The sequence below is a fragment of the Pygocentrus nattereri genome, chromosome 6 (assembly GCF_015220715.1).
Source record: "Pygocentrus nattereri isolate fPygNat1 chromosome 6, fPygNat1.pri, whole genome shotgun sequence".
NCBI classification, from domain to species: domain Eukaryota; kingdom Metazoa; phylum Chordata; class Actinopteri; order Characiformes; family Serrasalmidae; genus Pygocentrus; species Pygocentrus nattereri.
This window is the reverse complement of record NC_051216.1, coordinates 36,368,780-36,383,805: the sequence shown is the minus strand read 5'-3', so window position 1 is coordinate 36,383,805 and position 15,026 is coordinate 36,368,780. Positions and strand designations below refer to the sequence as shown.

General features: G+C 36.7%; 1 protein-coding gene across 13 annotated transcripts in view; it reads left to right on the top strand.

Annotated features, from left to right (window-relative positions):
• Positions 1–15,026, top strand: part of lrrfip1a (leucine rich repeat (in FLII) interacting protein 1a) — a 73,382-nt gene that overhangs the window by 34,232 nt on the left and 24,124 nt on the right. For 7 of the 13 annotated variants that reach the window (XM_037539443.1, XM_017706617.2, XM_017706618.2 and 4 more), the window contains 8 exons: positions 795–872; positions 973–1,014; positions 3,610–3,663; positions 5,831–5,908; positions 6,285–6,440; positions 7,282–7,407; positions 11,915–11,986; positions 12,317–12,487. In XM_037539443.1, coding sequence (XP_037395340.1) covers positions 795–872; positions 973–1,014; positions 3,610–3,663; positions 5,831–5,908; positions 6,285–6,440; positions 7,282–7,407; positions 11,915–11,986; positions 12,317–12,487 — 777 coding nt within the window. The remainder of the gene's footprint in view (positions 1–794; positions 873–972; positions 1,015–3,609; positions 3,664–5,830; positions 5,909–6,284; positions 6,441–7,281; positions 7,408–11,914; positions 11,987–12,316; positions 12,488–15,026) is intronic. The other 6 variants (XM_017706616.2, XM_017706615.2, XM_017706608.2 and 3 more) reach the window with 5 other exon arrangements.

The window sequence follows — 15,026 nt, the reverse complement described above, 5'->3', positions numbered from 1 at the left end:
AAAACAAAGATTCTTGAACTTTTTGACCCAAAAGATACCAAATTGATACTGATAACAAACTGGCAAAAAATAAACATGCATGGTTCCACAATAAAATACAGCTTATTGATGGAGAGACTCAACAGTGGAGAGAGTTATTGGTCATTGATTATCTGAATGCTTTCTTGTACAAATAACAGAACTTAGAAACAACTGACTATCTCTTCCTCCCTCCTCTTTGTACTTTTTATTTGTCCATCCTGTCAGCTCTGTTGTTTCATGGTTTGACTGGTTGAAGGTGGGATTACTTATATTTGTAGACAAGAGTTGTGTCCCTCTTTAGAAAGCTTTTCAAAAAGCATGTGATTATTAACACACAAACGTTTCCATCAATTCTAGTGTGCTTTTGTGTCACACTGAGAGTGCAGGAAAAAGTATTAATTGAGCTCTACTGCTGATCTCTGCCTTCTACGCTGTAGATTGGAGTTCAATATCCCGCCTGGGCAAGCACCCTACACTATATCAATAAGAGTCCTTGGGCAAGACTCCTAACCCTACCTTTTGCTTACTTCTGTAAAACGATCAACTTTGCATGTCTTTACACACGTTTTACACACAGCATTTAGGAAATTAGGGCTTGACTGTTAACAAATGAATCACTGCACTAAAATTAACCTCTGAGTCTGATGCATGGGAATGATATTAGACTGCCTGAAATGTCTGAGCTGCGTGGAAATTGTCATGATTCTTTTGATTTGGTAGTGGTTGGTTTAAGTGTAATATTAATTTTTCAAATCCTACTCCATCCCACATAGCTCCCCCAAGTGTCGTCATTATACTCATACAAGAATTTGAAGAAGAAGAAGAAGAAGAAAAAACATTCTTCTCAAACTGTACGTTGGGAACACTGAGGAGACTCTGTGTAATATGTTTACGTTTGGTGGTGAAGAAAACACATTAATGTTGTGCATATCCTTACGCTCTTCCCCGCAGAGCAATGGTTATGATGATGATTACAACACAAAGTCCAGTCGGGTTAGTAGCACCACTAACTGTCTGCTGTGAAGTGCTGGGTGTTGGAACTATGCTGCCTGCATGTAGTCTTTTTTGAGTTAACCAAACTCAGCTCTGTCAGAGTAAAGCTGAACACTGCAACTAACCTCAGAACTGTTTGTGCTCACAATGTAAGCGGTATATATTTCAATAGTTCATTTTCTTGGCATTTTCTGAAAGTGAAAAGCCATGAGAAACCAACAGAAAGTTCTGTTTTTAGTTTTATATATATATATATATATATATATATATATATATATATATATATATATATATATATATATATATATATATATATATATATATATATATATAATTAGTTTTAATATAGTGGTTGTGCAGTGCCATTGTCAAATCACTTGGCGTGCCATTCTTCAAGTGTTGCTGTGATTGTTGCAGCCCTAATTTATGATCAATAATTATAGTTAAAAAAAAATCCTAGCTTGCCTTGAGATCAGTACATGGTTGTTAGAATTGTTAGAATTTGAAGCAGTGTGGTTTTATTGGTTTTTATACAAAACCTATAACCATCCTATTTCCTGGGGAGGTGGCCAGAGTTTGGTCTGAATGTGGGTCTTTTTAAGGGGGTCTGAATGGGGCAGTCGTGGGCTGGAGGTTAGGGATCTGGCCCTGTGACCGGAAGGTTTCCGGTTCGATCCCCAGGGCTGACAGTCCACGACTGAGGTGTCCTTGAACCAGACACCTAACCCCCAACTGCTCCCCGGGCGCCGTGGATAGGGCTGCCCACCGCTCCGGGCAAGTGTGCTCACTGCCCCCTAGTGTGTGTGTTCTCTAGTGTGTATGTGGTGTTTCACTTCACGGATGGGTTAAATGCGGAGGTGGAATTTCCCCAGTTGTGGGATCAAAAAAGTATCACTTACTTATACTTATAATGTTTGATGTTCATAAAAAAATCTCATCAGTGACATGAGGAGGCATCATAAACTTTGTAATGTTTCTGTGCCCAGAGCTCTAAATTACAAAGTGATGAAAGCAGAATGTTTTATTCTTCCAGATCTCATTAACAGTTGGTGGTTCCCCTTGTGGTCTTTTCATTTTACTCTATAGCACTTGATTTTGGGATGCATTACCCACTACTTGATTTGCTACTAATGTGATGATTTATCTTATACAGTGCTTTAAAAAAACGAATTGCCCCTTCCAATTACTTCTATTTTTTTGCATATTTGTCACACTTCTGGATCATCAAACTATGTTAAATATTAGGCAAAAGATAACCCAAGTAAACACAAAATGATGTTTTTAAATGATGATTTCATTTATTGAAGGAAAAATGCTTTTCAGCTGTACTTGGCGTATGTGAAAAAGTAATTGCCCCCTTAGCTACTAAATCAACCATTGAATCAAATTCTATTGACTGTTGGGTTCAATTTCACTAGCCACAACCATGTATGATTACTGCCAGACCTGTTGAATCTAAACGTCACTTAAATAGAACCTGTCTGGCAATGTAAAGCAAGAAGGTCTCAACAAGCAGCACATGATGCCACGTTCGAAAGAGTTTCAAATACAGATGGTGGGGGACTTTGCAGGAATGGCCAGCCTACCACAATTTCACCAAGAGCACATCAATAACTCCTCCAAGAGATCAAGAAAGAACCCAGATGAACATCTAAAAAATCGCATGCCTCACTTGCCTCAGTTAAGGTCAGTGTACATGGCTCTACCAGAGGACGGACATTAAAAATGGCATCTATGGGAAAGTTGCAAGGCCACTGCTGATCAAAAAGGAGACAAATCACCCATTTGCCAAAATATGTTGAACACCCCCCAAACTTTTGGGATAATGTTCTGTGGACTGATGTGCAAGTTGGAACTTTTTGGAAGACATGGGTTCTGTTACATCTGGCAGTTAGGTTAGCACCACATTCCATCATAACATAATTCGAACAGTCAATCATGTTGCCGTAAGTGTGATGGTCTGGGGCTACTTTGGTTCTGTAGGTCAGTTTTTGACCTAAAGCTCAAATGCAGTTAATCGGGCAGGACCATGATCTGAAGCACACTAGCAAGTCCACCTCTAAACTGCTTGAAAGAAATATCTTATTTAGATGCTGTGGCAAGACTTTAAACATGCTGTTCATGCAGTTAGGGGGCATTACTCATGGGTGATTTATAGGCTTTGAATAAATATTTCTCTTCTATAAATGGAAAGATCATCAGCAGCATTGTGTGTTTACTTGTGTTGTCTATCATATCAAAATTAGCAGGATGATCTTAAAAAAAAAAAAAAAAAAAAAAAAGAATAAAACAGGTGAGGGCAAATACTTTTTCACAGCCCTGCCACAGACCTCAGCTTTTTTATAGGGTTTTTGTTTGTGGGATGCTGTCAACTCAAGACAATTGCATTTCAGTAACAACAGAACTAGCATGCCACACACATTGCATATGCCCAGTGCGATTTTTGTTTTCTTTTGAGCTTTAGTTCAAGGCTGTTACTCTTTAGTCACATAAAAGTAACAATGGGTATCTTCCTTGCCTGACCTCAAACAAAGTGTATTTTGGGGGTGTTGTGTGTTTTCCCAACTATGCTCATGTCTCTCTCATACTGATTAGGAATCCTTACAAGAAAGTCTCTGCAGTAGCTCTTGGCGGTCCAGTTCCCGTGCTGTAAGAAAAAATTGCGTACATGACAAGATGGACATGCTTTCTGACATTGTACTGTAAAAATGAACTAAGAAAAAAATTACTTCATGTGGTAACAAATAAATTAACTAATTTTAGTCAACCTAAATAATTACTTTGAAGGAATGATTCTTTCAACAAAAATTTATTAGGTTGAATGAAACTAGTTCAATTACAAACCCATTTCTCAAGTTGGTATGCTGTGCAAAATGTAAACAAAAACGCAAAAATGCAATGATGTGCGAATCATTTTAACCCTATATTTCATTGAAAATAATACAAAATACAACAAATCAAATGTTGAAACTTTTTTTTTTTTTGAAAATATATGCCCATTTTGATTTTGATGCCAACAAGACATTCCAAAAAAGGTGCGACGGGGGCAGCAAAAGCCTGGTAAAGTTGTGTAATACTAAAAACCACCCGGTGTTTAATTGGCAACAGGTTAGTAACCAGTATACCATCCAGTATTCATGGCCGTATAGGAGTGCATTAATGTGCATGGCATGGGTGACATGCACATCTGTGATGACACCATTAATGCTGAATGATATATACATGTTTTGGCAACATTTGCTGCCATCCAGGCATCGTCTTTCTCAGGGAAGACCATGCTTATTTCAGCAACACAGTGCCAAACCACATTCTACATGTATTACAATGGCATAGCTCTGTATTAAGAGTTGGGGTGCTAAACTGGCCTGCCTGCAGTCCAGACCTGTCATCCACTGAGAACATTGTGTACATTTATGAAATGAAAGATACAGCAAATGAGAAACTGAACTGTTGAGCAGTTGAAATCCTATACAAAAACAGGAAAACATTTCACCTTCAGAACTACAGCAGTGGGTCTCCTCAGTTCCCAAACACTTATAGAGTAGTGTTAAAAGAAGATATAGGTGATGCTTTTTTGAAATGTGTTGTTGGCATCAAAAGTTCAAAATGGGCATGTATTTTTCAAAAAGCAATGAAATTGCTCACTTTCAGCATTTGATATGTTGTCTTTGCAGTATTTTCCTTAAAAATATGGTTTACGTGATTTGCATATCACTGCATTCTGTCTTTATTTACATTCTGCACTGTGTCCCAAATTTTTATTTGTCCTTGTTACTGCATAAAGTAATTTTTTTAGGTTGATGTGATGAGGTTTTTTACAAAATGTAAATCCTAAATGTACATTACTGTGCAATATGCAGAGTCTATGCTTTATTTGTCTAATTTCCAGTTAAAATGACCATTATGTACAAGTTATTAAATCAAGATATTTCTATGGAGATTACATTAAATGATCCACTATCATATTCAAGGGGAAAGTAAAGGAAAGTTGAAAAATCAAACTTCACAAAATAATTAAACATTGTGGACAAAATTGATCTCCTAACCATGGTGCATCTGTGGAAAACCATACTTGCAGATTGCATCTGAAAGGGAGTATCCTGAAAAGAACCATAAACCCACTCAATGCTGAAAAAACCCCCCACAAATTATATGTAGTTGTTGAGTTTTCTACTAAATGTGTTTTCCACTTTTTCTTGTTGCTGAAAAATCAATGATATGTATGTAATGGCCATTTTGATCAGAAATGTAAAAAATGTTAGTGTGGTCTTTGACTTTTGCACAGTACTGTACATAATTTACTGTATAGTCATTTACTAATGACAGGATGAACATGATCATAAAACAGTTAATCACAATGTATGCATGTGTATGCTTTGTATTGTACTGTAATAAACAGACAGATCTAATTTAAGTAATATTAGGATAATGATTCAAAGATTTTTTTTTTTTTTTTTTTTTTACAACACCAAAGGCTTATCTATTAAACACATCATCATCATTAACAGCATGGTTTAAATAACAATAAACTTATATAATGCATCCAAACTGAATGTTTAGCATGTTCTAGCACACAAGTCTTGGTCATTTTTAGCTCAGTTAGGTGCTAATATAAAGAGCAGTGCAGACAATATTTAACACTTTGTTCAAGATAATGAATGTGTTGTGCATCCACTATGTTAGAAGGACTAATTTCAGTTTACATATTTCACCCTTTACGTCATGTTCTTTCACTTTAATCATCTTTTCTGCCTCTCTGTTCATTGTCTCTCCCTCTCCTTTTCCTCATGCTTGTGATGTGTTTACATCTTCATAGCAGTCTGAGTACAGTGAGTTTTTGGGTTCAAGCGACAGGATGTCCTCCAGAGTGAGCTCCACTTGTTCCAGCCCAGTGGTGAGCACTGTACACCTTACGCAGATAGTATAGGCATCTCGGCTGGGTTTACTATGGCTAATTTTTTTAAATGGCTGATTCTGAGCACCACAAAAAAAAGTTTTGTGTCCTGTATTGCTGTAAAGTTAACATCATTATAGTCAGAATGTAATGGTTTAATGGTTACATGTGAATATTTACTTTCTGCAGTTTACAATTTCTCCCTGTCTTTGTCAAATATTCTCTCTCTCTCTCCCTCGCTCGCTCTCTCTCTCTCTCTCTCTCGCTCGTGCTCTCTCTTGCTCTCTTTCTCTTTTAAAATAATGTTACTGAATAGCAGAGATAATTTAGTTCAGAGTTAGTTAAGGTTTAGTTCTGAATGCAAAAATCTTGTCAGTTAGGTCATTTGGTGCCTCCTGGTGGTTTCCAGGATAATTGCAGCAACTCAGTGGCCAGTTTCTTGCGGGATACAGCTGTCGGAACTTGCCTTCCCAAAGACCTGGATCATGTGACCATCCCAGACTTGCCAAACGTCAGTAGGAGACTGCTTGAGGTGTGACAGCATGGCCCTACACAAAGGAATGGTTTCAGTTGCATAACGTGTCCTGCAGGGGTTTTGGTTTGCCATACTCTAACATGCTGTTTTTGTGATGGTGGCTTGAATAAAAGAGAGGGAAATGTGGAAGAAGACTATACTGTTTTCCTGAATGTATGAATTTTTGCTTGTTTGTTTCATGTAAAATGAAAGAAAAAAAGTACTACTTTTAGGATGGGAGAACAGATTCTACTTTTTGTTGTTAACTCTTAATGTGTTGATAATATTACTAATAAATACATTTTTGACACGTTTAAATATAAATGACATTGGCATCCTCAGAAATGTCTTCAAGTCTTACTAAGTATCATAACAAAAGATAACAATCTGCTTATTGCCTGACTACATTGCATCTATTCAAGTGTACTCAATAAACGTAATAGATGATGATCAGATGATCATGATGGTGTGTTTTAGCTTAAGTTTATTAAGGCAAATACCAGCATCCGTATCAACGGACGTTTGGAGCGTTTGGGGTTTACGCCTGATGATGTTTTCCCTTAGTTTATACTGGTTACAGGATTTTACAATGTGCATCCTGAAGTGTTTGTATCTGACATGGCATGGCATGATGAGAACCCAACTATACATAACTTTTTTACTATACTAACTCTTCTGATTTTTCTAAATCTGATTATGTCTACAGTTAGATAACAGGTTAGACAAAAATGTTTTTTAAAAAGGTTAACAAAGATCCCCCCCCCGTGCTTGGTCAGTGGTCATGGTTAAACCAGTTCATATATAAGGCCAGTATGAGTATTTGCAGTTCACATAAATAATTTATTTTTTGTCTTTACAGGGTTCCTCTCGGGGATCAACTTTATCTACTGCCACTCTTACCTCACTTGGTGGGACTTCTTCATGTAGATTAAGTGAAGACTCATCGGTCACTACAGATACAGAGACATCTATACAGGAAATAAAGGTACACATCTGTCTCCCTCTTCTGTGCCTTCTTCTGTTTGCACCTTCTTAGGTTTAATCAGTAAAGTTTAATACAACTACTGTTTAAAATCCAATGGTATAAATTAAAGCTAAAAATGTAGATTTTACAAGATCACATCCTTGGGTAGCTTGCTTTTATGTGTTTTGTTTTATCTATTGTATATAATAATAATAATAATAATAATAATAATACATTTTATTTAAAGCGCCTTTCAAACACCCAAGGACACTGTACAAATAAAATGGGGAAAAAGGGTCAGATAAAGCAGAAAATAATATAAAACAATTAGGAGTTATTAAAAGCAGTCCGAAACAGGTGTGTTTTCAGTTCAGATTTAAAAGTCTTGAGTGATGTGCAGGAACGCAGGGAAATGGGGAGCGAGTTCCATAACTTATATAATATATATCCATAACTTACATAATATATATTCATATATTCGTGTTATAATATATGTTAACCAACTTGTTAAAAAAACGTGCTGGGGAAAAAAAATAGAAATATGCAAGGTAGATTTGGTCACCACTTAGGTCCAAAAAATATGCTGCAGTACATGAGCCAACATTAAACACATCTTTTAACTATCATTTTATTTAACAGCATCTCATGCTGCAAGAACTATATAAGACCAAGTGAAAGTCTGTAAAGGTGAAATGTTAAAACAGACATGCTGACAGGACAGCGCTGACGTGCTGCTAGAAGAATAGGAAAGCAAGCTAGTGGTTGGCTAGTGTAGTGGTTAACACCTTTGCCTTCTACGCTGTAGACTGGGGTTCAATACCCGACCAGGGCAAGCACCCTACACTATACCAATAAGGGTCCTTCGGCAAGACTCCTAACACCACCTTGGCCTACCTGTGTAAAATGATAAAATTGTAAGTCGCTCTGGATAAGAGCGTCAGCCAAATGCCATAAATGTAAAAATGTAAATGTAAGCTCAAGTAGATCTATTGGTGAGTTCCCTCATTGCATCATAGAATCCATTCCCAAAAGCTGTGAACTGAAAAAGGGTTCATCTGGAAGCAGACTGAGAATTTTTGATGTGCTATTCAGATGGCAGGCATTTAATTTGTGTGTGTAGTAAAGTAGGAAGTTCTGAAACAAATCATGGATGAATACATGTAAATGATTCATGAATTATTTTGTTTTTGCTATCATACACATTTGTGATAATGCACAATGTGATCACTTTGCACTGCTGTTGTCTCGTAATAGTATGATCAGATTGCATACTGAGAAAATGGAATGTGATCTGTGTATTACTGTACAATATTACTGTATCATTTTTAAATTAACAGATTTTTCATTTAAAACATTCCCTCTTGTTCATGTCAGCACACACAGAGCAGCAGAGCCTCCCAGACCCACACTGAAGTGTAGGGCCTTTACATAATAGACAAGTTTTTTTTTTCCCATTTGTCACACAACAACATACAGTGAAATAAGCCAATAGAAAAAAGCCATTAGAATAAATAAAAATTACATTGAAAAACACATTCTCTCAGTAATGACTGTCAAATAAAAATTGAGTTAACTATTCTGTGCTGCACACAGATTTGGTTGGTCTATTAGGTTTGTAACTGTCACTAAATTGACAGGACTCAGAGCGCCCCCATCCTCAGCCCCGAGTCCCAGGCGATGTGTAAAAAAACGTGTTGCTTATCAATTAATTCCAAGATAAGTTTTAATGCTAATTTATTCTGTTCTCTAATGCAAAAAAGGGTAATTAAGTCAAAAAGAAGAAAAGGCATTCTTGCAAAAGGTTAAAGAAAGATGAAAAACTTCAGCTGGTGGTTCTTTTGAGTGAGAGGAGGTCTCTTCTTCATTTGTTAAGTTTCAGGTGACAAGATGGTTCCCAGACAGCCAAATCTTTTTTTTCAAATGTGCTCATCCCCCTCCCTGGGGTAATTTTTTCACTCCTCTCTGAACATCCTAGGATTCCCATTGGCTATCATTATATTCGCTATATTCAATTTATTTTTTGACACTTATATGCTTTGTCAGACAAAGACAGTTTTTTATGACTCTTCATATTGGGCCTTCTTGACCTCCAGCTCGGCACCTTCCTAATTATTTAAGAGTTACGACTCGTTCCTGCTCACTGCTTATCTATTTCCTCATTAAAAAGCTAGCTTGATTTTACCGAACAGGCAGTATTTCTTATGTGCAGGTGTCTGCTTATCTCTCAAGGCTTTCTAACAATTGCAACAGTGCCTGACATGGGCACCCTCTTGCCTGGAAGCATTAGGCCTAACTTTTCCTACCTAAGCCTGCCGGCCTTAGTTAAAAATTACTTTATACTTTATTTTAATAATTTCCAAATTAATGATTGCTGTGAACCTTTTATTAATGACTCAAGGACATGTTTTATCAATAATTCCCTCAAAATCACAACTCTGAATGCTATCGAGGATAAACAAATGTACCTGCTCTTTAACAAATTATGTTTATACTGAACACAGTGGCTAATTTATCTGTTTGGTAAAAGGATATCTGTTGACCTTTCTTGCTACTCTGCTCAGCCATGCAAATGCTGTATATGTGAATGACGAGTGCATGCAAGCTGTAGTGGCCATGCTGCTGTGTCTCAGACATCGAAAACTGTACTTATAACCCACTAGAAGTTGAAATGGACCAAAAATGTGTCCAAACGGAAATGTCTGAAACAGTCTTTATATTTTTTATATATATATATATATATATATATATATATATATATATATATATATATATATAAAAAACAATATTAAAATTATCTGTACAACTAATAACGTCTATCATCTCTTATCACTTGTGAATGCTCCTATTGTCCTTGTCAAAATTGTCTTTTAATTAATAGTTGTCAGTTATAGAGATCCTTTCCTGTGATATTGGTTGCATGTTTGTCCTCCTCCAGGTCATAAATGGTCACTATCACCATTAAATGAGCCACACTCTGTTCAGCTGTTCAACACAATCAATATGCATTCTTAAGATGATTTGTTTCCATTTTCAGACCTTTTTCTGTGGCAATCCTAGGTGACAAGGATAAAACCTATGAGGGAAACACACACATGAGGAAAATAAACAGTTGTTCTGGTTGTCATAGTGACCTTTCATTATTAAAATCACTACTGTAAAATGTAATTTCACTATAGCAGCATTTTTCTATGCATTTTCTCCCCTGTGGCTTTTGTTAATCTTTGAGCTAACTTCTTTAGTTTTGCCAGGGTGAAAAACCCAATGTCCCTGCCGTAGTTGGCATCTGTGATGGGCACAGTTGGCATCTGTGATTAAGATTGGGGATTTGCTTCCATTCAGCCCCAAGAGCATTAGTGAAGCCGATCAATTATAGTTATTACTCATAAGCAGGTTAAGCTAGTGCATTGATGCCAGTATGTTAAAACATCCAGAAAAAGGAAACAGATGAAAATCAAGCAGAAAGAGTTTTTATGTTTTATTATTCAAAAATGACCAAGTCTTTTGCTCACTATGGGCTTAAGTGGTAGATTTTCATGTCTGATGAAACTTGAATAATGGAGTCTACCCTTTCAGATGAGTGATGAGCTAACCCTGTTAGTGCTGTAGTATAGAGTAATGACTCGTGGGCACAAAGGTTTTTAGATATTTTTTTTTTCTTCACTTCTCAGTAACAGCATGCCTGGCTGACCAAGCTCTTCACTTTGACCCATTTTACTGCCAGGGTCTGTCTATTTTTTTGGTTGATTTTATGCTCATTTTTTGCCTCTGTTAGTGATGCATACAACTGAAATAGCCAAGCCACCTAATTACAAAAGTATTACAAATGTGTGACCACATATTTCTGACCATGTTAGTGTGCGTGCATGTGTGTAGAATCAGTCAGTTGCATTAAAGCACATTGTTTTCTTTTAAGTAGCAGCGTTAAGCAGTATCCTTTATTATTTGAACCCAGTAATTTTAGCAGTTCTTCTCACAATATTATTTTATGCTTTTATTTTATACGGTTACTTTTTACAGGATTATTAACATCGGTTAGTCTTATATAATATGCTGTTTTCTTTTTTCTTTCACTTTCCTTACTCTTATTTGGGCATGCTAGTATGTGTATACTCTTCTAAAAATAATAGTTTTTTTTGGTTATTGGCTTCCATACATGATTGTAAGAAACTCTGTTAATTAGTATAATAACTTTACATTGTGTGAGGAGGCTCTTCACACTGGGATATCTCATTTAGAAAAATGGTTCTTCAAGGAACCATCCATTGAAAAATTCTTTAAGGAACTAAGTGCTTCTCCTATGGCATTACTTGAATGCTTTTTGACACGCTTCTTATATTTTTAAGAGTGTTGGCTGCACATTTGAACTTTCAAATAGATAAAAAGCTTTTAGTTGTTATGCTGCAGTTTGCTCACAGTGGAGTGTCCTGCTAATTTTAACTTTGCAGTTTGTGCTTTCTGTCATCTTACTGCAGTCTTTTCATTGTTTCCTCAATTCTTTCACACTTTTTCATCCATTCTGTTCATTTAGGATATCCATGAACTTAAGGATCAGATACAAGATGTTGAGGCCAAGTATACGCAAAGCCTTAAAGACATCAAGGTATACAGCACATTTTAGCCAGTCATTTTGTAATAGATAGTTACAGAAGTACAAGTTGAAATGCATTCTTTTGCAAATATAGATAAAAATGCACCCCAGAAAATTACAGTGAGTTTAAGTAATCAACTCAAATAATTGCAATTGTCAGTTGTGTAGTAATTGTGACAGGCCTAAATGGCAATTTTAAAATTTACCTTAGAGGGAATTTTTATGTTGACGGATTACCTAATATTGATTTAACATTTTTGTAAATGAATCTGTGCTTGTAAATATACAGTAAATGCCAATGTGCTTATAAATATACAAAAAAAACTGTTGCCTCCTTTGTAGGATTCCTTGGCAGAGATGGAGGAGAAGTATCGGAAAGCCATGGTGTCCAATGCTCAGTTAGATAATGAGAAGTCCAATCTGATGTATCAGGTGGACACTCTGAAAGACTCACTGATAGAGCTGGAGGAGCTACTTGCTGAGACTCGCCGAGAGTTTGAGGAGAAGACTAAGGTATGTGTCGAGTGTGTACAACAACAAGAGCCATTGATGAATGAGGGCATCTTTTGAGTATTCAGCATCAGGTGGTTGTAACTGCACTAGGACACCAGCTGCTGAACTTTCTTTTATCATAGTTAATTATGATTATTTTGATGACTAAGATGGTGTCGGTGTCATCTGCAACTGGGACGAGATCACACAATTTTATGGTACTCCATGACTGAGGATCTGTTGTGTTTTTCTAGTCACACCTGCTGTCTTCTGTTTGTCTGGACATGCATGATGCGTTGAAAGATGAAATCTGGCACAATTATCTGGGATAGCTTGAACTGCAACAGTTCTAGCACTATGGTGTTAAAACCTGAACAGTCCACAAACAGAGCTTTAGCAAAGGTCCCTAGACTGTCCCAATGCTGTAGTATGAAATGCAGGGCTAGTTGCATCATCAAAAGACCCAAACTGCAGGAAATCCTGTGAAGAGTTTGTAATAGCTTTCATGTGGGTTAGGACTAGGTGTTCAAAGACTTTCATGACTGGCCTGTAGTAATTTAGTCCTGTAACGTTTGTTTACCACAGAATGATGGTAGGGGACTTGAAACATGTGGGAATGGAGCAAAGTTGTTGATGATGTCTATAGGGTGGATGGTGAGACTAGATTTGTTGACATCCTACTTGTTGATGGTGAGATGACCAGAAAGCAGTGGTCATTAGCAGGATTGTTATTTTTTTGGTTTTCTCATTTCAGTGTCTTCCCATTGCTGCTTTGATCTGATTTGATTGTTTCCAGCCTGTATTTAGCATCTTTTTAGAAAATTCTGTCCTCCTGAATGCTGCCTACTTTTCACTACAAAGCTATCTGGGTTCAGCTAAAAATCGTGGCTTTTCATTGCTGCATCTAGCCAATGTTTTAAATAGAATGTATGACATCACAGTATCTGTTAAAAACCAAAAGTATAATTTATGGATTCAAAGCCATCCTGTGGCTTTTCAGTGCATCCACTGAACTACCTCTTTCCTGTTTCTTGGTTTTTGCCTGCATGTTGGGATTAGTTTGAGGTGCCTAAGAGCCTTGTGTGATGGCAAGATTTGCATCTTTAATAGTGGTGTAGCAGTGGTTTGGAACATTCCTTTCCCTTACAGCACAAGTGACAGCGTCTGAATTTCCTTTGTTAGATTAACACTACGAATACCTGAATCTATATCAAGCAAGAATGGGAAAACATTTCACTTTACAGCAATTGGTCTCTTCAGTTCTCAGATGCTTACAAAGTGTGGTTAAAAGAATATGTATTGCACACAGTGGTAAACATGCCCCTATCCCAACATTTAAGTGTGTACAAGTACTTATTTACTGTACTTAAGTAATTTTTAAGGTATCTGTAATTTACTTGAGTATTCCTGTCAATATTTTTAATGTTAATACTTATACTCAGTAAATTTCAAAAGAAAGCTGTACTTTTTATTCTGCCTTAAAACAATTGTTATTTTAGTTTTATCAGTTTATTTTATTTATGTATTTATAATGTAATATATTTTTAATTGGACAGTTATATTTACATACCTAATGACATGCAGATCTGAATTCTGCTGGGGAGGGGGGAACAGGGTAAACCTGTCCTTTGCTGCTCTCACGCTTACAGGCACCAGCAGTGAGCAAAGGAATAAAAAAAAGAAGAAAAGTGACAAAGTTAAGCTATTAGCTGCTTAGCCTGAGCTAATGTATAAACTCACACGTAGAACATCAAAAACACTCAAATTATGTTACATACAAGTAGTAATTTAGTAGTAATTTAGGGGTTAAACCAGTGGCCCCAACCTCAAGTGATACAGGTCAGATTTGCTTATTTGTAATTGAGAGCTTCTGTTCCAAGTCTACCTTAAATGATGTAGCATGTAACTGCCAAATTTCATAAGGTGAAATGGAAATTTGAGTAAACTACAGCCTTGATAATTTAGCGCGATTGTTTGAATCTGGCCACAATATTAGTCAGTCTCCTGCTGGCTGACGCAACGGGCAGCTCTACTGTGTTTATTATATTTGCTTTAATCTTTCAGTTATCAACGAGCTAGCATTTTAACTTTGAGCTTCAGTAATGTTAATCTTTTAACATAATTTCATATATATTATACACTGCTCAAAAAAGGGAACACTCAAATAACACATCGTAGATCTGAATGAATGAAATATTCTCATTGAATACTTTGTTCTGTACAAAGTTGAATGTGCTGACAACAAAATCACACAAAAATCATCAATGGAAATCAAATTTATTAACCAATGGAGGCCTGGATTTGGAGTCACACACAAAATTAATGTGGAAAAACACACTACAGGTTGATCCAACTTCTGGACAGTTTGTGGTGCAACGTAGCGTTGGTGGATGGAGCGAGACATGATGTCCCAGATGTGCTCAATTAGATTCAGGTCTGGGGAATGGGCGGGCCAGTCCATAGCTTCAATGCCTTCATCTTGCAGGAACTGCTGACACACTCCAGCCACATGAAGTCTAGCATTGTCCTGCATTAGGAGGAACCCAGGGCCAACCGCACC